The sequence below is a fragment of the Ixodes scapularis genome, unplaced genomic scaffold, assembly GCF_016920785.2.
Source record: "Ixodes scapularis isolate PalLabHiFi unplaced genomic scaffold, ASM1692078v2 PGA_scaffold11__112_contigs__length_91849675, whole genome shotgun sequence".
Classification (NCBI taxonomy): domain Eukaryota; kingdom Metazoa; phylum Arthropoda; class Arachnida; order Ixodida; family Ixodidae; genus Ixodes; species Ixodes scapularis.
Window position 1 is genome coordinate 54435700 of NW_024609837.1, and position 23238 is coordinate 54458937.

The window sequence follows — 23238 nt, forward strand, 5'->3', positions numbered from 1 at the left end:
ACAGAGTTATTCCATTAACCCTTCGACAGTATTTTAGTAATTTCCGACCCTCAACTGCCCAGATCACACTAGGTCAATTCGAGATGCAGTAATGCCGGGTGGCTTGCTAGCAGGTAGAGTTGTTTCCGTCAAGAAAAGTGGAAGGGGTGAATCGGTTGAAAACTATCACCCCATTTCTCTGACTCACGTGTCCTGCAAATTGCTAGAACATGCAGTAAATAACCCTTTCTTTCCTCGGAGCAGAGGGTATGATTAACCCCAGCCAACACGGCTGGTCAACAGTGACTCTGTTAATCAATTTTTATCACAAATTATCCAGCTATGTCGGCGATCGAGCCCAGGTTCATTGCTTTGTCAAAGGCCCTTGACCGAGTATCTCGCCGCAAGCTAGTTAAAATATTATTAGACCAATAGACAAAGTACCTCTAAGTTCGGTATTGGACCCTTTTTTGATACATGTTAACAGGTTGTTTTTAATTTCAACTAATGGCCCCATAAATATTAGAATGTTTGTAGTCTACACTCCCACATATTCAGTAGAAGACCAAATGAATTTGAACAGCACCAGCAACATCCCAAACCTTTGTCTAACCTCGAGGTTAGACTGGTTTGACGAGCGCTCCGACTCCCGGTGAACTTCAACAAAAACTTTTCTATGGCCTTGACGAACTTGAAAACAAAAGTTTGAAAGTTTTGTTTAGAAGTGCCAGCAGTGAGTCGCCAGAGACAGATTAGACTGGATCAGTGACGCTGACTAACACAGACTTTAAAGGCTGCTATGTTTTTGTCTTTGAACATAATTTGATTTAATTAACGACGTAAGCGGCCGGCCTGACTTTCGTGGCTGCCGTCTGTCTACTCTCAGTCTCTTTTGCCGCACACAGACTTGGTCGCGGCATGTGATGGTGAGGTGGCGCCATCTTCTAGCAGCTTGTGTAGTCAATACACTACATGGACGGTCACACTACGGTAATGTCCTGAAAGATGGCTCACCCCCAAACGATAACCCTTCCCCATTTTTGGCAGGATTTGCTATTTTTCAGAAACACGGAAAGCTAGCCCACTTCTAGTAATTGCAGGGTCCTGGCCAATGGCGACCGCAGCAGAAATGGCATTACTTAGCCACGACGGGAGGTAAGCAGGCATTGCCGAATCGGAAGGACGGTCGTCCAAAGTTCGTTGCCCTCCCCCCCCCCCCTGCAATCGCAACTTTTGCGTGTCACAAAATCTAAAACTCACATTTTTCCCACTTGTTTTAGATCGCACATCGAAAGTTGGCCCACTCCATATTTTCATCTAATTTGCTTTCGCTTCAAGGTCGGCCATCTCTCGGGATATAGTTAGTTTCGTCGACAGCCCAAAGATCATTAAACTCGCGTTAATGATTCTGATCAACCAGGGCAGCACAGAATGCGTCGCGAGTGCATTGTGCCTGCATTACCATTCGTCATGCTCGGTTACAGGAAGGGTAGTTTTGGACGAGTTTCACGCTTGATGAACTCTCCCCGGGTTGATGGCCCGGGGTTCCCACTTCGGCATGTCCCTCTAATTACGGTTCATTAATTGCCATTAAGTATACGTGCCTTCTACCTGCTTTGTACGCCTATGCATTGCCTCCCATGGCCTGCATGTAACAGCTGTCGGTTACGCTCGAGTGCCAAATCGAGCCCACAAATCCATTCTGGGCTCAAAAGCGAAAGGTGGCAATCGCGCCACTTCCAGAAACGCCGTTTGGCATCCCAGTTTTCCCAAGCGGAGGAGGGGACGCCCACCTTGTGCCGGTGCCTGCGGTGAGCTGCCTGAGACGCTGCCACCAGCGACGCTTTGCCTCCGACCGTCGAATGCTGCTTGCCGACGCTGCCTTCGGGGTCCCGGGCTTTGGGGTCCCAAGCTTTGGGGTCCCAGGCTTTGGGGTCCCGGGCTTCGGGGTCCCGGGCTTCGGGGTCCCCGCGACCGTGCGTGGGGCAGTCCTACGGGCGAAATTGAGCTCAATCAGCCAGACGGCGAAGCAAAATGCGAAAGCAACGGCTAAACGAACCCGACGCCAAAGCTTTTCCCCATCAATCTAAGACACTTCTGCCATACACCTTATGTGGCAACAGACTCTGCAACAACTATAGTAGGTGAAAAACCAAGCGGCCCCTCAAAGGGATTCACTCCGCCAGCCAATCGCTTCACCTCATTCCGCCGACGTCGCGGCTCGACAAACTATCTTTCTTCTGGATGACGGCGAACACAGTCGGCGATGCGACGCGGAAGACGCCGAGTTCTCGATTTTCAGGGTCTTTATTTGATTGGGCTTACGTCGTGCTAGTGTCCACTTTTGTTTGCGATAGTTTCAGCGCCAATGCGGGAGTCCAACAACCGCGTTGCCATCCAAGTGTGCCTGCTCTTCGGGCCGTTAGGCCTAGCAATGCCCAGAGTATGGTCGACACGCTTCGGCAAAGGCTTCTTTTCGTTGCGTTGCTGCCACGGCGGAAGAAATACATTTAGGTGATGACTCTCTGTCCGACACGGCGACCACATTATGTTCAGCGCACCGAGCGCGCTTCGCTCGCACGGGGATAGATGGCGCCCAAGTATAGAGGGGCTTGTGAAGGCTTGTTTAGAGGGCTTGTGAAGGAAAGTATGCATTCTTTACTCGGTCCCTGTGTACTGTGTGGTGAAACGATGGATTTATGTTGGCGCACTGGCACTGACTGTCTTTTCCCCCGTGCTGTTGCTGTTTTTTTTTTTAAACAAGAACATTCCGATGATGACTCAACGTGACAAAAATACTCCTATAGTCACAATATGGTGTCACCCGTTTACGTACGTTTGCCTCAACATGCTCTCTTTCGAGGCGGATTTTCGGGTTTTTTGTAACGTGTAAGGTACTTCCGGCAGCCAGGGAAAATGCTCAGAGCAGCCTCTACACATAGCACAGGCTTCTTTGCAGCATAGAGAACACTCCCGCCAACCTCACCATGATACCATTTCGATATCAGTTCGTCGGGGAAACGCTTGGCACAAACATGATCACTAGGTAGAAACTTGCGATCGGCCCTTGGGATTGCACGACGCCACTGCTCCAGGCAAGCGTCGTTCCCTGGAGCTTTAAACAAGGACACTCGCTGTGCACAGTTCCGGTACCCCAAATTGCAGTTGGGAGCGAAGCAGGTCTTTCCCATCCTTATAGCATAACTTCTTCTTCGGGTTAAGGGTCACCTTCGTGCACGATGGTGGCACCTGTGATCGACACAGCACCAAAGCAAAACACGAGGCCCGCCACAGGCCGCACACCACCACCACACTAACACATCGCGAAAAGGCGAGCCCGCTAAGCCGCCGACACCGTGGCCACCGAGGAGGGACCTCATACCCACGGTGCTCATAGCTCAGCGCCCTCCGCGTCGGCGCGGACCTAACTACTCCTGGTTCGAGGCTAGCTCCGAACACGATCTGGTCGCTCGCTCTCGCGGGAAGAGCGGCCAGAGTCATCACCTAAATGTATTTCTTCCGCCATGGTTGCTGCTCATCCCGGACTCGTGTCCAATAGCCAAATTAAGTTGCCACAAAGGTTTCGCGGAGGTTTCTGCGGTGCTACGTGAAAGTGCTCTGCACGCCGCGCAAGATGATCGAGCGAAGCCGTTGCCGTGCTGCCTCACTCAACTCTGTCCGCCTCTCTGCCGCATTTAATAAATAAAGAATGCTCCCAAACAGTCTTCGAAGCAGCATTTATGCATCTTTGAAACTTGGCGGCCCTGACTAGTCCCATCATTGCCATCGGTTGCTCAGTAATTCAGGTAAGAAACGATCGTCCACCACTGTCACACAAAGGCTTCGTCCAATGAAGTTCTAACAGCATCTCGCCGTCACGCTCGACGATGCGAGGTAGAAAATCTTCCGGTCGTCTCTTCAATACCCGTGCATTGTCTCGCAACGATGCCATCACACTTTAACAGCAGCAAGCTTTGCACTTGAGACCGCCGTTGCCCATGTTGCCATGTCGTGCAGCAGACGCACTATTTTCTTGGAAGTCGAGTGGACGTATTACGCCTGAAGACTAAGCACGCCTTGGGTTCTTAACCCGTTTTCTTTCAAAGTCGGCGGTCCGCTGACCGCCGTGGCAAAGGCCAAAGTGCAGAAAGCCGACGATTCGCCGGTCTACATTACGTTTATTTTTTAAATATGCTGGTAGAGGGCGAAGGTTTTACACCATTTGTATTTTATTTTGTAGTTCTGACGCTAGATGATACTTCATGTTCTATATTTTTGTAAGAGTAAAAGAAAAAGAAGTTTGCAGTTGTTGTTCTTTTAACGAGAACACAACCCAAAAGAGTTCTTCCTCCACAAATGAAATCGTTGATCTTGTGTGCGACAGCGACGAAGATGGTGACAGACGATTCAGTTATCATGAACATCACTGATATGGCACAGCATGAGGAATACAAAGTGTCCTAAACCGTTCCTTGGTGCTGCCTGCACCACCAGTTTCAAATGCTCCACGGCAGTTCACTTGTTTCCCAGCATATGCCAATGCAAGGAGGTCTATGCGGTGGATATATACACAGCGGGGAACCAATCAGCAGGATGGTGAGCTAAGTTACAAGGTTACAAACTTGAACTTATCGAGTAGACGATCAAAAGTCCTTCCTGGACATAAACAGCACAATTACGACCGCGGATGCACTGTTGATGGTTTGACAGGCTAGTGAGTGGTCTCATTTTGTTCAGGAAAGTCCTCACAGTAGCGTGGAGCAAAATTCCTCATGACAATGCCACATTAGCCAAGTTCAAGCTACATGGAGCGAACACCGCTGGAGTGTGAGAAGTTTGCACTCAATATTTGCATGCTTCCGTAGTTTAAGCAGTTTTATGTCTGCAAAGCTCTTTATTGCATTCACGCACTATTCAGGATCAATTTAAAACAAAAGATTTCCCCTATTAACCTATGCTTCAAAGCTAGTTGAGCTTTATCTTTGGTTCCAGGAGTGGAATCAGTCAGAGTAATGGGGCATGAAATACCATATAATTGAGTGTAAAAGCCAACCGCAATAATTCATGAAAAAAAGAAATACGAGAAAGATTTTTTGTGTAGGAGCGGCACCCCTATTTCCCGAAGCGCGGCACCTGTGCTAAATTGTTTGTACAAATTTTCGTGGTGCGGCACCCTCTCCGCCTCTTGCTTTTTATTTCCGTTTCTTTTTGTCCTCTTCATTTTGGCATTTGCTGCTGTTTGGTTCCTTCCTGGAGCTTGCTTTGTTTCATTTTCTGTTTGATGCCTCGTCTTCACAAACTTCCTTTTGTGGCACCCCGCCTGCTTATCTAGGGACTTCGTTTTGAGTTTCATTCTTTCGGCTGGATTTCTTGCCTTACGGACATCATTTTGTGCTTTTCTGTTTCGTTTGGCCCTTTGGACAGTTTTGCGTTTCTTCGTTTTGGCTTCGTCCGCTACGTTTTGTTCTGGTGTTTGGCCTCAGCAGCTCCTTCCTTTTGCGATATCTTCGTGCTTGTTCCCGCAACAGAGCAATGGGCAAGTACTTGAACAGTTCTATGCAAGGGGATCAAACTGAAAGTTGTCGCCTATGCCCCAGAGCATGGCAAGCATGCAGCCCATCGAGACAATGACATCCGTGAGAAGTGTGCGCGACATAGGTGCGACCAGAAGGACACATTGGCTAGCACGAGCAGACGAAGCAAGCATTCTGTGCCCTGCAAGTTTCCGGAGTTGGAAAACAAGCTTTTCGGCTACATCGTGAAAGTTCGCAACAACGGTTATGCTCTGTCAACAGACGTGTTAAGGACGAAGGTGTGGGCGTTGCCGCGTGTGATGGACATGCCCGCCGGAGAATTCTAGGCGAGTCTTGGATGGATTCAAAGATTTACGAAGCGAAGGAGCCTCTCCATCTGGCGGAGGACGACAATGTGCCAGAGACATACGAGTATGAGGAAAAGCTATTGAGCTTTACGTGATTGAGTTGTGCAAGCAGCACGACTACTTCGTGTCGCAAATCGGGAACACCGATCAAACCCTGGTCTGGTTTGACTCTCCGGAAAACTGAACGGTAGAGGCCAAAGGCAAAAAAAGTGGGCCTGTTTGCACAAATGGAGCAGGACGTCGGCTGTGTGGAACTCGCTATTCCTCGACATTGTCGCCAGGAGCTTCACTTTACTGGCACCTCCAGCAGCCTCGACAAAACTGAGGACCACGTCGCGGGGGCGTACATCCCCGAAGAGGCCGACTTGAGCTCGAAGGAGTCTGCAGAAGACGATTGTTAGAGGACAGGAATAAAGCAGTTTTAGATGCATGTAACCTGCCGCAAGTATTCAAGTATTAGTACATTCATTTTTACAGCGGAGCTGTTAAGGGCTAGGTTCCCCAGGGTCGTGTCCAATACATCAACACAAACCTACCTGGACAGCTACCGCCATCTATAAGCGACGGAGGCAAGCACACAACCAGTATGGTTTCCGCCGTCGCTCGTAGATAGCACCAACCTTTCCAGGCTCCAGCTATAAAAGAATAATGGATACTTGGGTGCGTTGGTGGGAATTCATTGTAGGAAACAGCGCAAAAAACAAACGATGACGAAGAAGAAGCACACAGTGTATCGAGTGCAGCTCCGCTGGTCTTCCTTCTTCACGAAAGTGGAAAGGCTGAATGTTTTTTAAGTGACTTACCCAATCCTTTTTATTCGACCCCAAACCATGAAAAAGTGCAGCCCTCACCTGGATATACACAATTCTGCGCATCTGAGGGCGACGACACAGCAGACGCGAAGGGGCGAACTTGTCCGCAACTATCTACGCCGACGCAAGTTAATGTTTCTCGCTTTCCAAGTTTTCCAAGTCGGGTCAAAGTGTTTTACTAGAGTCCTTGAGCCGAAAACAGAGATCCATACAAACGATTGCTTACGGTAAACTTGCAGAGCTGTCGCCCACTTGGGCGACGTTTGCCATTGCGGCATCTCCGCCGCGTCCATCCAGCTGCTGGAGCAGTCGCTCCTGCTTCAGGCGCAGCTTGGCGGGCATGGCACAGTCCGCAGAGTTACTCCGTTTGAAGCGGAGCTTGGCGGGGAGCTTGCACGCACCCAACGACCTCGAATGACCTCCAACTGCCTTGGGCCTCTGACTGCAAGATTAGAGTTCTTCTCTCATTCAATCGGTTACGGCGTGAAATGCCGAGCAGGCACCCACGTCCCATAAAGTACACACCCCTACTTTTGAAACATGTCAAAAATAGGTGAAGGGCGTGGCGAGCACGTCCACCTCGGCAGACTCGCGAGCCCACCGAGCTAACCAAAATGCTGCTCCGCGTCGGCCATTTTTTCGAAAAATCCGGCGCAAAGTGGTGAAACTCTATGCGCATGCACCGCTGCAAAGCGGTAAAGCTTGTTGCGAGAGCGCCAGCGCAAAGAAGGCTCGATGAGAGCAGCTTAAAAAATTATGGGTGGGCACTCGCCCTATATTTTATTTTAATCTTATTTGCAATTGTTTAATCATTTAATATTTTGTTTCTGTTCTGTAACTACTATATTTTGTTCCAGTTTTTGGTTTAACTGCTGCACATTGTGCCCTCACTGCTCCTCAACTAGCATGTACATATTGCCGCGTGCATGATCGAACGCTTCTCCATTCATCTAGAAGATTCGCATACCCTCTTACCCCGAGCGTAAACGATAAGGAGGCCACAATGACCTTGTCTAGTCAGCCTCGCCCCAACTCTTTCCTGAACATTCTAGGTGGAATATTCCAGATGACGAGCATAGTGCATAAAGAGCCCAGCAACGTATTGTCGATTCATTCACCGATTCTCTCTCGCAATAGCCAGCTGCTACACTGATGAACCGTCGCTCGCCACTGCCGCCGTCGACGCTCACTGCTGCTTTCTCAATGTGTGATCTTTTTCGTTTCTGGCACAAGTTCGCCCCTATTAAATCTTTAGTTCATTCCATTTTCTCCTGCCTCATCATCTGTCATTTGTTTCCATTGTCTACATTTCACCACTCCTCCCCATGCGCAGCGCAAGTTCGTCTGCTTGCTTTGCAAGAGTCGTGATGACGTCAGAACGCAGGGCTCCAATTGACTCAGATTGAAGGATAGTGGGTAGACCTGAAGGGAGCTTGTTTCAAAGTCTACCCACTAACCTACAATCAAAGCCAGTCAGAACTCAGCGTCATTATGACGTCACCGTAACCCTTGCGCAAGAAGCAGACTACTCTCTGTCCGCATTGGCGGCACGCAGGAACTGCAGGGGGCACTTCTTTCGCTGGCACTGTTGTCGTTTGTGATGTAGCCAGTAGGACCCATTGTGCAGATTCCTCTGCTCACCACTTGCCATCGTGCATTGTTTGGTAATGCAGCACAAAATGTTTCGTGTCACAATGTGTTCACTTCGCAAAGTACCATTTAAGGTCATACGTTGCATTCCAACTTGAAGACGATGCACACATACTGGCGCTAAGCAAACACTTTTGGGGCTGAAGTGTCCTGTGTCAACGCAGACGAAGGAAGTGCCGATGCCGCGATGCTGCTGCTGAAGCCGCATCGCTGTACTTCCGTACAAGAAAACTCGGGAAAACATTGTACCCTTGTTAAGATCGAGGTTTAACAAGAAACTGGACGATTTGGCAAGATGACCAGTGTGGCCTGCGTAGGTTTCGCCGGCATTAATTAGTTCCGTGGCAGCGCTAGTGAAGAAGTAGAACATATTTGAGCTGTGAGTCGGTACCCCCCCTTCGTCTCTGTCTCCCCTTCGTGTCCTGGTCCTTCTGCAACGTCATTTCCTAGTCCTGCACCTCTTTCCATGAATTCAACAGTTATTGATCAGAGATGCAAACTAACTTATCCAATCTGTACAATTACTTAGTGAAGCAATGTTTGTAGTTGGGCACGTTGGTACAGACTACAAATAATAGAAACAGCCTAAGTACAAAGTCCATTGCAATTTTCAACAGGAAGTTCATCAAAGGAATGAACCAATTCGTGCAAGGGACGATGGTACAGGTGATGAGTTGCTCAGTAAAATGATGTCCTGCCTGCATTTCTGCTTTTTTCTTTTACGTACATACATGTAGAAGCAAAAGAAGACGAATGTTGCGAGTCTTTCTTCTCAGTGTCCTTGCGTTTATCTGTGCTGTTTCTATCATTTGGGTGCGAGGCGGCGGGCACCGAAGCATCTCGTTGCCAATAATGCCCCTGGCCCCGAGGGTAAAATAAACAAATAGGAAAAGATGAAGGGCGACGACATTTGATCACCTTGCTACGCTAATCTCGACGGCGCAGCACATTTCCTGCCGTGCGGCCGTCGGCGCCTCTTGCCTACGATCGGCCGAAGTCGCTGCGAAGTTCATTTTCGCTCGACGCTGCTCCCAGCGCAGCTTGGCCGCCAACGACATTCGCGAGCGCTTGGTACACATCTTCGCCTCTGCTTCGGCCGTAGCCTCCAAGGAGGCTGTCGACGCAGCCTCAGACGTAGCCACGGAGATGGGGACACTGGGATCAAATGCAAGGGCTTAGGGCGAACTCACGCACATTGTCATAGAACGAAATTGGCGAAAGATGAATGCGATGTTGCACCCACACTTGCCTCGGCCAACCTACCGTAAAATCCCGAGAGATGCCCCACCCCCAAAAGGCAACCCACCCCATTCTCAACTTGATTTGCTATTTTCGTTTAAACACCGAAAGATAGCCCACTCCTAGCAATCGCAGTGTTGGTATCAATGAAGACCTCGGCATAAATGCATCTAGTTCGCCATGGCGGGTTGGTTAGCAGTCATTTTTGCTTTCTTGCCCCGCCGCGATAACAACTTTGGCAGGGATACATGATCTTAAAATATCATTCTTTAAGACTTTTCTCGGTTACACACCGAAAGTTAGCCCACTCTTTATTTTCATACAATTTTCTCTCTATGTTAGGTGGACTATCTCTCGGGATATTACGGTATACACCTTTCCAAAAACGCTTCTAGGCCGCCGCCATGTTGCTGATGCTGATGCGACTCTCGTGCCCCCTATCGGCTAGAATGTACCACTCTCTTAGACTGTGAAAACCCGCTCCGTGCGATTCTCTACCCATGCTTTGCGGTTTTGCATTCAACGTTTTCCGGCCCCCTTGAAAGTTTCCACTTAATTTTTCTCAAGCATGATGCATACCCTTTCTGTGTTATCTTCCACTGCGAGAAAGCGAGAAATAGGGTTGGCAAGTGCCTGCTATCCAAGCGTTTCTGCTCCACGTTCACAGGAAACGAAGGAGGGGAAGGACGTCGGACGGCCCTTGACGCGATTTGGCGAACAATGACAACTGTTCTCCCCCCTCCCAGAGATAATCAGCGTAAAGTCCTTCAAGTTCTCGGTCATAGCCAAAAATAGTTGTTCGGGTTGAAGTCAGTCACACATGCTCCTTTACCTTAGAGTTGATGGACTGCACACAATGCCACAGACAGCGCTTTGAGAGAGTGTGCTGTCTCCGTGCCCGACCACATGATATGTTCTCCACGCTACTCCACGCCAGATTGGTTACGCTGGCTCGTGTCATTCGCTACGGTCCATCTCAACAACGCAGAGGAGCAGACGCATACTTGCGCACGTTCGGCTTAGCAGCAAAGGGCCCGTGTTTCGCCCTACGTTGGTGATTTTTCTGCCGTGGTGCCGTGCAATGTGAGCCCGCGCACATTCGCTCGGGACAAATTATCCGATGCGGAGTCTTCCAGAGTTCGAACTATCAAACTTTTCCTCCCATAGAAATGTATGGGCACTCGCCGGGACTTTTGAACACGATTGAATTAAACGATAAGTCAAATTAATCGAGGTCGAACTAATGAAAGTTTACTGTACCATACGGCCTATTGTGTCATTATATGTCCACCCAAACCCAGAGTTTCCCAGGAACTCAAGAACAATTTATTTTCTAAATATAAATATAGCAAATATTCCATGAATATGGTAATTGCCTTAAGTTTACTAAGAATCTGATTACACCACAAGCTGGGGCATGAGACAATGTGACGGGGCTAGGCCGACAAACAGAAGTTTCAAGAATGAGCTCGAAGACAAGGGAAAGGCCACATCTCGGGTCTGGTCATGGCCAAAGTGAACACTTGCACGAACATGCCCCAACATTTGCAATCTCTTAACATATGTGCAACCACCATTACAAGGTTCCAAATAGAGCTCACAGAAAACAGGAAACAACACTGACAGGGAGAAACACAAAGTTATCGATGTTTTGTTTCAAGAACAGGCCTGGTTAGTTGTTTCACTTGCTAAAGAATCTATCAGCGAGTCAAACAAACAGGAGTTCATGGATGCAACTGCACCAATGCATATTCACTTCCAGAAGAAGCTCAAGTTTCCTCGTAGACCCAGAATATAACTGTTTGATATTCATTTCTAATTTGTGGCAATCACAGAACATACCAATAACCTGGGGACTCAAACCGTAATCCAAAGCAAAAACCGTTTAGGGACAACTGTATTGGTAGTTGTAACTGGAGCAAAACCAGTATCTTCACTTGACACAAACTGGAGCCATTAAAAAATAACCGGTAACCAATATATTAAATCGGTTTGGCATAATTTCTACGTATAAATTGAAACCGCAAGGCGAGATCTTCCGCTTCTACTGGCACTTGTAGACGGGCACAGCGTAGACAAGTAATGCTTCCCGTTACAAGTTCGAGTAAGAGGTGAATTTTAACTGCCAGTTTAGTTCCGTCTTACTTCAACGCATCTGCACAGGCGGGACGATTATGCCTCATCTACTTGGCAAATGGGACAACAACGAAATGTGCAAACAAGAGCCAACGTGTCAATCCCCACAGTGCTGCCAAGATGCCATCCCAGCCAAGCTTCTCACAAGAACCCGCACGGCCTCAGGGACAAACCAAACCCAAGACATCAATAGTCCGGACCCGGACGATTGACCACAAGAACTTTTGTCCCGGACTAAACCGACGGGGGACTCTCCAACAGATGGGTGTTGCAGTCAGTCCTCAACTACCTTCGGATGACCCGATTGGGCGGCAACTTTTGGGGAGGCAAGCCACGCCACAGTGCGACCGCTTAATTAGGGCTAAATAAACCTACTTCTAACCTCAGTTTTGGTGGACAAGCAATTGACACAATGCGTCGTCTGCTTCTTGCACAAGGGTTGTGGTGAGGTCAGAAAGACACCGAGTTCCGATTGACTTCCATTAAAGGATAGTGGGTAGACGTCAAAGCAAGCTGCCTTAGGGTCTACCCACTATCCTTCAATCAAAACCAATCGGAGCTCGGCGTACCGACGTCACCACAACGCCACAAAAGAAGCAGATGAACTTGCGCTCCGCATAGGCTCAATGGTATCGATTGTGTTCTACGCCTGTCTCGTTAAGTCTTGTCCAGACTATGGACTGGAAAGTTATGCTCCCAAGATGATGGGAGAACTTTGTCCTTTCAACCGCCAACATTCTCCACGTGAAGAAGGATATAATAGAGGTAAATTAACCTTCTTGCACGCCTGCTGAACAATTAAATATGGCATTCAGTCTTGCTCTAACGAGAAATAATGCCGAAATAAGATGCGAAGTGATATATCAAAATTATGTTTTAAATTACTTTGTTGTTAGCTATAAAACGCAGCTTATTTTTCCCTGTTGAAGTATGACGCGTGTAGGTAAATGTAGGTAACGGGCAACAGAATGTTGAAGTAAACTGCAGGGCCCTTAAAGCGGTACAATGGTAAGGCCGGCAACGGCTCAAAGCACACAGCACCTCGACCCGGCGACAACGCACCCGGAGCCGTGTTCCGCAAGTTCACTGTGGGTGGCATAGTTTCCGCGGCTGAGCATGCGCGGCATGGCACGCGTCGCCACCATCGTCGGGGCGGCGTCCATCTTGGCTCCTCGGTGCGGAGACGGTCCCAGCGGCGAGTACTGCCTGTCACCATGCACCCGAGAAAGAATGGCCGCACTGCCGCTGTATTTGCGCACCTCGGCTTCCACCAAAGCCGTTATTGAAACAATCAGAACAAATATTTCCGTAAGCATGGCTTACGGAACTTCCCCAACTGAGGCTAGTTCCAACCGTTTTCTCACGTACACTTACACAGAGATATGACCAGCGTGCTTCATACAAAGCGTCACAACCGGTTAAGGGAGCAGCTTGGCACATGGGACACCAAGCACCAGTCCGACCTGTGGTCGACATAAGCGTACATGAGCTTCCTAACGTCAAAACGGCGTGAACCAGCCTTCAGGGTCACCGAGAAGCCTCCGTGAATACTTTTACGAAAGAGAGTTAACTGCAATCACGTGATGATATATCCTTGTAACTATGTTTACAATGTAACTATGTTTACAAGAGAAGGCTCTGTCATTGAACAGAGGCGTTTTAGTAGACAGGGTTTCTGTAGGGCTACTGTAGATGGGGCTAAAAGGTGGTCCAAGCCAGACTGAATACCGTTCGCCGAATAGGGAGGGGGTAGGGCAGCTGGAGCTTCCCAGCGACAACGTCCAGATGATTAGTAGTTTTAAAGTATCGACGTTTATACGAGCAACACTCGTTTGAAAGTTTCGTCGTGGGACAGTTAGTAGTATTTCCACCAATGAAAAAATTCAGCTAAAGAAACATCAAACGATACATCTGAGTCTAGGGTATGCTTGCATTTAAATATTTATTTTTTACTTTAAATTTTAGAAAATTGGGAATGCAGCAAAATCAAACATAAAATTTGCAGTTTGGTTCGACCGCCCTTTATGAAAGTTCTCTTGCAAACAACGATTTCTGGAATTCTCCACATACCTTACAAATAGGGTTCCCCGTCTCCATGCAAAACTTAATGTTACCTAACGTTCACACCTCGAGCAATTTACTCAAAGTCTGGCTAGACCCAGTTTCTCCCAGACTAAAGCAGACTACCAAGGCTCGGTCAAAGTGATATCTAAACACTTAAAACGAACCATGTACCATGACACAACTGCAGAAGCAGCTACAATTTCGAATTGAAATACCAGCCGAAATATTTTAAGTTGCGTAAATGATCTCTGCAGGCAATTTAGTAGCGTCTAGTATCTTTCAAGCAAAAATACTGCCCAAAAACTTCAACAAAAAAAGGACAATGAGAATCGTAATTGTTTCCTGAATATCAGTTTGAAACTGTTTATCGCCATAATCTGTAAATCTATAAAACCCTAAAATGAAGAACCCTCACTATACAATAACTCATGTTTACAAACAAACCAGGGCGCCCCTAGCGGACGCCATTGGCGCCGCGCATGCACGATGGGGGTGTGGGCAAGAAGCTCGCCGTCGCCCATAAACAAATCATTGAAATGAGATCTTGTCGGCGACGGTGTGAGTCCCCCTGCCCTTTTTCGCGTTCGAATTGTTGATTCTACGTCTTCCTGGCGATGCCCGACTACTTGAGCGGCGTCAGCGAAATTACCGAGGCTCGTTACATCGTAAAACTTTGCCTGAATAATGTGACATGTGGCAATTCATTCAGCGTGAACGCCGCAGTATGTACGCTAAAGCCTGGTTCACACAAAGAGATTTCGCTCGCAAATTTTAGTCGCGACGCCGCTCGGGCTGCAAAAGCGTGAACCGTAGCCGAGATGGTCGACGTCGATACTGAAAATCGCAAGCAGAATCTGACCAAGTGAATCAGGCATAACAAGTCTGTGATGGTCACAGGTAACAATGATCAACATCTCCTTGTATCTCCTGTTTACATCGAGCCTGCTTACCAACCTTCAAACTTAAGTCTTTTGAGGCCTGCACTTACATCTTATCACAAGTACCGGGCCAACACTTGGTCTACGGGCCGGCGTAGTCTAAGAGAGCAGACGACAAGCAGAAACATTCGAGAGAGCAGACGACAGTTCGAACGATCAGGCGGCCGTTTGAACTTGAGGACGCACTGAACGTAGTCAGCAGGTAGTCCGTACAATTTGACAGTTTTCTGGCGTTCATGTTGGAACAAAACAAATAAATATGATGAATGCAAGTATCCATGAATTCAACCCAAAGTGCTTCCCGCCCAAGCAATCGTTGTCCGACGGCGTCTGCTTTTCCCTTTTCACGGCTCATATCCAGATTCTCAGAAAACCGAGCATGTGAAAACTGACCTTGAAACCTTTCTCGACTCTTTTGGTATGGCCTCAGTCGTGGCGTTGTGACAAGGCAGGTTTTTGTCTGCTTCTTTTCAAAACAACGCAGGAATACACGTCTGGCATGGGGACTTCTGCCCACAGCCCCAGACCGGAAGTGCGCCCGACGCGCCACCACCGCGCCGTGACGTCACAGAGTTGAGTTTGTGTAATACAGTGGCACGTGGCTACTGAAGGTGCTTTTATAAATGATTGAAACGTGAATGTTGAGGCAAGTGCTATATTGGTAGCAATTCAGATAAGGAGTGCGTAAGATAATAAAAACATATATGGCCAAAAGATTTAATACACACCATCATTCTTAAGCTGTTCACCGATGCCTACAGTAAGCAAATCTATGAATAGCTATGCTCAATAGAATTACGTTGAGGTGAAAAGAATCCTTAATAAGGTAACTAGGGGTTTTAGTAAACTGCGTAGTTATGCAAAAATAAAAAACAAATTTGAGTGCATTTTAAGATAGATTCGAGTTTGATTTCCTACACAATTATCTCCAATGCTTCAGATCGAATTACATACAGTGCAAACTTTTATGAGCATTAAAAAATAAGCTACCTCTGTAAAGTTTTAAAAAATGCCAAAAAATAAAATGGTGAGATGCCAATTTAAAAAAAAATAAATAAATATATATTTATTTTGCAGAGAGCTTTACAGCTTTATTTAACCATTTCTACGAAACCAGTTCATTAAAATTACTCCAAATGAAATAGTTCATCCAATAAATACGTACAAAGGCTTCTACACCCCACTGTTCTCTTCATTTGGTGTAAAACTAAAATTTAGTTTTAGATTTTGTTTCCAAAGGAACAGTATAAAGAAAGCGTCGATGTGCAGGTTTTTTCTTAATTGTCTAGCAGAAGTATGTACGGTGCTTGCGAGCTGTTTAGGTTTAAAGCATCGAACGAAAATATTTAAGGCGACAATCTTAACAGTTCTAAAGGGCATCCCACGTTTGTGGCCATTTTTAAGAGCACAGAAATTTGCATGCATCGCATATTATAAATGAAAGAATATTTAGCATGAGAGAAGGTGTCTGGTCTAGAATACGTGGTTATGATTGGTGGCTTCCTGCAGCATTTACTCTGCTAAAGTGCAAGGAGTAAGCTTGTCCCGCTTTTCTCAACCTGCAAGAGCTCACTGCTAGTCGGATACCCCAAACTTCATGCTAGTTGGATCTATATGCAGAGATCAAGTCGTCTGCTTCTTGCACGGGAGTTGCGGTGACGTCAGAACGACTCCGAGCTCCGACTTGCTTTGGTTGAAAGGATGGTGGGTAGACCTCAATGCTAGATGCCTTGAGGTCTACCCACTATTCCTTACAATTAGCCAATAAGAGCTCGACGTTCTGACATCATCGCAACTGCTGTGCAAAAAGCAGACAAACTATCGCTGCACATAGGGTTGCTACCGTGAAATTACGACATAAAGCGACCTAGAAAAAATTGTGAGTGGCAGCGGAGGCTTTGTTTTCGACGTTTCGAGCAGAGCCTGCTTTTTGTCAAGTGTAGGGAGATTCATGTTGCAGAACGTTTCGGTCCGAGATTGAGAGAAAGAAGGAAAGTAATATTAATTGAGTCGACCCCGAAAATCAACCCGCACGCAGGGGGCGACGTTTGCCACAACGCACGGGCACGCTATAGCAAAAAACGCAACAACGTGGAAAACCCGGTCGTGGCAGTCTCTGGGGCAGTGGTTCTCAACCATTGTTGTTTCACGGAACTCTCGTGGATCGGCAAAAATGACGGAGGACCCCATTCTTGGTGAGGGGAAGGGAAAGGTATAGGTTAAATATGATAATGCTTCAGTAAATGAATTTAACTAAGGGCTGGTGTAAAGTAGACTTCTCTTATTGACACATAAACGAGAAAACTCGCCCGAGAAAACTTGCTTGAAACTTGAAACGTTTCTGCTCAATCTAAGAAAATTAATTTTATTCCCGGGCTTAACTCGTGAGGTTGGGCTTTGCAGACACCTAGAATGCCTTTGACGACCCCCCTTTGAGAACCACTGCTCTACAGAAACCAAAAAAATATAGCAAAAGGCGGTGTTCCCTTTATCCCTATACCCACCATAAAAACAAAAGTAACAAGTATATAATAAAAACTGCGTCACCAGAAAAAAAACAAAAATCATAAGTGAAGTGAAGAGCAAACAAACGTAACCCTAACTAAACATTTTCTGTTTTCTTTAGGCATTGTGCATTGTGTTTTAAATTTCGATACATATGACTATTTTTGCGAGTGATATTTTTGAAATCACTTTCCATGATGGTAATTTTCAGATGCGTATTGATGTTATGGTACTCAAAGTTGAAGTGTTTAGCAACTGGTGTATTTTCCTTATTTATAATGTCTGACTTGTGGCCATAGAATTGCTTCTTCATGAAAATTTTAGTTTCCCCCACATATTGCAGAGCTTGTAGTTAGTAATATATATCCCGTCAGGAGTCTTGCAGTCAATACATTGTTTAATAGTGATGAAGAAAGCTGTTGTGCAGCTGGAAACACGATCAACAGTCAAAACAAAAGGGCAGAGCTGGCATACCGTAAAATACCGAACATGGGCCCATGTCACATTAAGGGCCCACCCCCTATTTTCCAACGATTTTAAAAACAAACAGAGGACACATCAACCGCCCACCCCCATTATAGGCAAATTTCAAAAAATATGCGAAGAACACGGCAAGCGCCCAGTCGCCGCGGACGGCCGTTATCTCCTGAAGTTGAAGCGACCGGCACAAGCTATGAGTCACGACAGCGCGGGCGAAGGGGGCAAAGGGCGCCGCGGGAATCAGGCGAAGGGCGCCGGCGCGAATCCCGGAGAAAAGCTCACCGGAGAAAAGCTCACCGGAGAAAAGCTCACCGCAAAACTGGCGGATGCGGAGAAAAGCTCACCGGCCATTGAGCGTATGCGGAGAAAGGCTCACCGATTTTTTTTCTTCTATTTATATAAAGGCTGTTGGATCATGCGTAACATATGTCAATTTATCATTAAAATTCGTCAGCTTTGTAAAATAGAAAATCTAATGTTTTGTAATATTTGTTAAGCTTATTGGGTATACTGCTCCCAAAATAATAATTGCGAGTGAGTGTTTTCTGTGGCCTGCTCTCTAGGCAACGAAAGCCTAACTGAAAACTTTATGAACTTTAGGAACAGGAAAAAGTTGAAATCTTAATAATGTCTGCCTAAAACCTAAAAAAAAAAAAAAATGTAAATGCCAATATCCGGAAGTGGATGTGCAACAACGCGCTGCTTGAAATTGTCTTTGAAGCTTTTGTTAACTTTTGAAAAAAGGATAAAACAGTCAGTAAGATATCGAGGCTTTTTTCTTCCACGGACATGCACGTTTTCTAGCCGTTCGTGCTGGCGATCCACACGTTGCCTTTGTGGGATAGTGCTTCTTCTACAGTGAGCCACCCATGACCTTCAGAGCCGCACACTGGCATTGTTGTTACTCGTGAACTATATAAGAACTCGTATTATGAAAAGGAGAGAATTGGGCGAGTTGGCAAACGTTATACATGATGAAAACCGCTCAAATGACGGCGACTGAGTGAAGACAACAAACACGACAAGACGAAGCTGTTCTCGCAACTAAAGGTTTGTTAGTAAAATTAATAGAAAGAAAACATGTAGCGGACACTGATTAAATCAACAAACGCCTTTTTTTTCTATTAGGCAGTGCACAATATTCGGAGCTGAAACGGTTCATATTAGCTCGCAAAGAACAAACCTTTTCAACTGACAGAGCTACCGACGGCCTACTGTCAGCTGTCAATAAATTGCTGTCTTTTTTACCGGTGTACGATGTTCTGATTTTATACTTGTGGCTTCATTTAAATACAGAATGGGTGATTAGAAATTTTTGAGCAATGAGTAAATATGTCCAATGAACTTCAAGAATATTACAAAAAAAAAAAGGACATATGTTAAATGAAGTGACGAATGCGAATTGTGTTAAATTGCCAGGTTTGGCGCGGAATCCGCTAAGTTAAAAACAAAATCGGTGAGCTTTTCTCCGCATCTGCCGGTTTTGCGGTGAGCTTTTCTCCGGTGAGCTTTTCTCCGGTGAGCTTTTCTCCGGTGAGCTTTTCTCCGCCGCCCTCCGGCGCAATACGGCAACACTCGGGCACCGCGGGCATAGAGGTCAAATGGCAGAAATAACAAAAGATACAGGCGAGCTGGTGTACAAAGGAAGAGAGGCAAGGGCACGGTGGCAAGAGTGAAGCAGTGAAGATACACTACGTTGGAAAGGAGAATCTAGCGAATGGAAAGCCGCACAGAGCTTAGCGCGTGTGCCCGTGTGCCTCTGCCCCTCCGCTTCCGCTTGTTGTTCGGTGATTCGGTTAGTTCCGTGTTCATCGCGCTGCATTGCTTGCGTTCGCTCGGTTCGCTTGTTTGGACAATGCACTCGTATACGGTTGCTAGGAAAGTCGAAGTTGTTGAATGGCATAGGCGCCACGGAAAAAATGTAAGCCGGACATCGCGTGAATTCAAGATTGACCGTAAGAGTGCGCGTGTGGGACTCAAAATACGAACTGCTCCTGCAACAGAACCACGGAAGAGCACGGCTGAAACGCAAGCGGAGTGACGGGGCGCCGGTCTTCAGTGAAGAGGTTGATGACGCCTTATCATCAAATGGCCGCCATTTTGAATTAGGCGGTCGGGCCGAGCAAGGGCCCACCCGACTATGCTATCCTTCTGCGTTTTTGCTCTCGGACCTAACAAGCGCCCATCCCCGAGTTTCCCCCGATTATCCCGTAATTTTGAGTGGGCGCTTGCTCGGCATTTTACGGTAGGGTACTCCGACAAGGACTGCAGCCACCAGATGAATCGGGACTTTTTGTATAGGATGGACATAGCATTCTCCCAAGGCTTCAATGCTTACAGAACATGGCAAACGGTGATTCGTGAAATATCTTTTTTAAGTTTGCCGCTAGCGTGCACAATATTAAAATGCCTCTCCACCCAAAATGTCAAAGAAGGTAAAAAAAAAATACCTTAGAGTCATTTCTTTCGGTTAGGTGGGATTTGCTCCCAAGGCTCAAACTTCAGAGAGAATGTAACTTCATTCAAAAACAAGCTAGTTAAAAGAAAATATGCCATATCTATTCGTAATGATGCCACAAGAAAAGCGTTCACTCTAGAATGTGGACACTCCTTCAACCTTTGCAACAGCTCCGCTCTAACGAAGCAGGAGTACCACTGGTTATAAACTACTATTCCAACTTATCGAGCCTACATTCTATTCTGAAGAGGCAATTATAACTAGAAAGGAGAGAAAACTTGCCGTAAGCCTCCGGGCGTTATTGGGCAGCGTACGCCGATGGCAGTTATCTGCAGGGGCACCCCTGCTCCGTTCAGACGATGAAAAGGTCATGGAGGTGCCCGCACTTTGGTGCATCCCTGTGAGCGACAGCACAGCCACGAGCGTCCCCCTGTTGGCTCCATCAGCTTCCGTTAACTTTTAAGCTGACGATGGAAGCTTCGTGGTTAGGGCTGAACGAGGTACAGCACTTTGCCAGGCATGTTTTGCTCATCTTCCAAAGCTACGTCCGAGTGCATGCTGGGCTGCCTCCGCTAAGTATTCATCCGTTTCAAGCATTCTTTTAGCGAACCACCCACCGATGCGTATTTGCGCCATCCATTACAAGCTTGAGGCAAATGGGGCTTTCTCGAGACGCAATAGGTACACGAGATAAGTCATTCCCGAGGCGGGCAAGTGAGCTCACCCGACTTGGGTGTTCTTCGAGGCTACGACGGCGTTTTTCCTCCGCAAAAGCGTTGGCCTCAGCTTGGGCCTCGAAGGGACGCCCGGCTCCCTTCCCGGGCCCCGCAACCTCTCGTACCTGCGGTCCACGGAGGACACGTCCCATCAGCGAAGAATGCGTGCCCCCATCCCCTTCCCCACTCCCGACCGTTCCCCCACCATAGTAAAGCGCTTACCCGGTTTACACATCTAAGCTATTCTTCTATGCAGAACTATGAGCCAAACACTACCTGGCGTGCGCCTTCATGTTAACAAAATGTTTGTAGGCTTTTGTACCGCTTCACTGCATCGCTGCCGAGACTGGGAGAGGTCCCTCAGCAAATGAGGGTTCCTCGGGATTGAGAAGTTTGAGAGCCGCGTCAGCTTTTCGTTACACATCAATAAACCCCCCCCCCCCCCCCCCCCCCCCCCCCCGAGTTGGTTCAATGAAAATCCGAAAAACACCAAAAATCCCCAACTGGAGCCGTCTTGAAAGAGAAAAAATCCCAGCTTCATGGCAAAAAAGCTTTACCTACAGCTTTGTTTTGTGTTGGCCCAAAAGATGGCCGGCACTGAGTCTTCCATGCCTCCCGATCCCATCTACTTCTCTAATCAATACCAGGACGTTTTCCAAGTATATTCGGGTCAGTTTATTGATGCGTTTACGGGGAAAAGCTGATGGCATGTGCCTGTGGACAAAACAGTGGAAAGGGAAGCGTGCCGTGCAGAGAGGAAGAGAGGAGTGAAAACTTTTAACCTTTCCAGGTAGATGAAGAAGGAAGACCAGCAAAGCTGTACTATGGTGGGAATGAAGTAATGGCCGGCCGCAAGTCGGCAAGCCAGAATGGAATGGCTGGACAGCTAACGCCATCTATGAGCGACGGCAGCAACCAGCAACCGGCAAGCCAATTGTCTGGTTGCTGCCATAGCTCACAAATGGCTTTAGCTGTCCAGAGTTTCGTGTCATCCTTTGTTTGCTGATGGACAAGATACTGGGGAAACTAGCCCTTAACAGCCCTGCTGTAAAAACAAAGGCGAGAGGGAGGCGACGCCATGGGGCGGAAGCCAATGAGTGCACGGATGCTGGGACAAGTCTGAACTTGCAGGTGTGTGGAGGGCGTGTGCCTTCTCTTGTGCTACGAAATTGAGTGTGAACCAAGTACTAGCACCGGTCCAAGTAAGTGGCAAAAGAAGACAGATTGTGAACGAAGGAGACGGGCTGCCAAAACCGGAGAATGGCGAAAGCAGCGTCAGGCAGCGGATGCCGCGTGCGAGGCAGGCGATTGAGAACCCCCCAAGGCCAGAAAAAATTGGTGGATTCTTAAGGAATACGTTAGCATGACCTTTGGGAAACGCCACACAAGTCTCCCTTCGGGAAATGATAACACTGAACCCTTAACAAAGCCAAAGAGAGGCAGCAAAAAATAGAGGAAGCAAAAGAGAAAGCCAAAACAGAGAAGTGAAGGGGTCAACGTTACCGATTCCCAAAGGGGGACGCGTTTCCCCAAGGGTCATGCTAACGCATTCCCTAAGGATCCACCGATGGATCTTCCTTTGATCTTTCCTAGCGCTTCGCACTGTCACTTCTTTCCTCGTTCGTATTTTTCAGCGCTCTTTATTCATTTTTATTTATTTGATTCTGCTGGCCAAGGCCGACGGAAGAGGAAAAAGGCATTTCTGCCCACGTTGCAGCTCCGCAATTGTACAACAAAAAACAAAATAATAACCACCCAATAAGTAACAAACAACAGAAATGCGAGATGCGCAAAAAAAAAAAAAAAAACCATACGGTACTTAACTAATAGTTCAAAATACACCATCTATTACGGTTGAAAACAGGATGAGTAAATAGTAGACGATTCCTAACCGTAAACGAAAGAAAATGTTGACGAAGGAGAACTGCGAAAATAAAATGTCTCAATAATATACGTAGTATGGTCGGTGATAGGTTAAGAGCTCCAGGCGAGGAAAAGGAAAGCCGGGGAGAAGGAAGCAGGCAGAATGGTGGAAAGAGGGGGACGTTTCCTCCTCCCCAGCCTTCCTTTCTCTCGCCCTGAACTCCTAACCTGTCACCGACTATGGTGTTGTAGACACTACAACTGCAACAGCGTTTGTATTGTGTTTTCTCGTCTCTCTGCCCTTGTTATTTCATCATGAACTACAACCTTCAATGCCCCCGTTGCAGTCATCCCGCTGTGCTATCGCTTGCTCAATCGCCATCGGCTTGTCTCAGCTTTGTCGTCTTTGCCAACGGCGCACCGGCAAAGGCAGCCAATCTGACACACCACGTTCGGCTTTGGCTAGCAGACGGCATTCGTAAAATGGTGTCGGCTGTTGCTGGCTTCACGCGGCGGT

At 47.3% G+C, this 23238-nt stretch overlaps 1 protein-coding gene across 2 annotated transcripts in view; it reads right to left on the reverse strand.

Moving 5' to 3' along the window:
• Window positions 1-23238, reverse strand: part of LOC8034064 — a 103371-nt gene that overhangs the window by 10392 nt on the left and 69741 nt on the right. The window contains exons 7-11 of one of the 2 annotated variants that reach the window (XM_042288913.1): window positions 20867-20983; window positions 12760-12903; window positions 9241-9477; window positions 6899-7114; window positions 1773-1970 (exon numbers count right to left, since the gene is read on the reverse strand). The exons of the other annotated variant lie outside the window; for it this stretch is intronic. Coding sequence (XP_042144847.1) covers window positions 1773-1970; window positions 6899-7114; window positions 9241-9477; window positions 12760-12903; window positions 20867-20983 — 912 coding nt within the window. The remainder of the gene's footprint in view (window positions 1-1772; window positions 1971-6898; window positions 7115-9240; window positions 9478-12759; window positions 12904-20866; window positions 20984-23238) is intronic. 2 annotated transcript variants of the gene reach the window in all.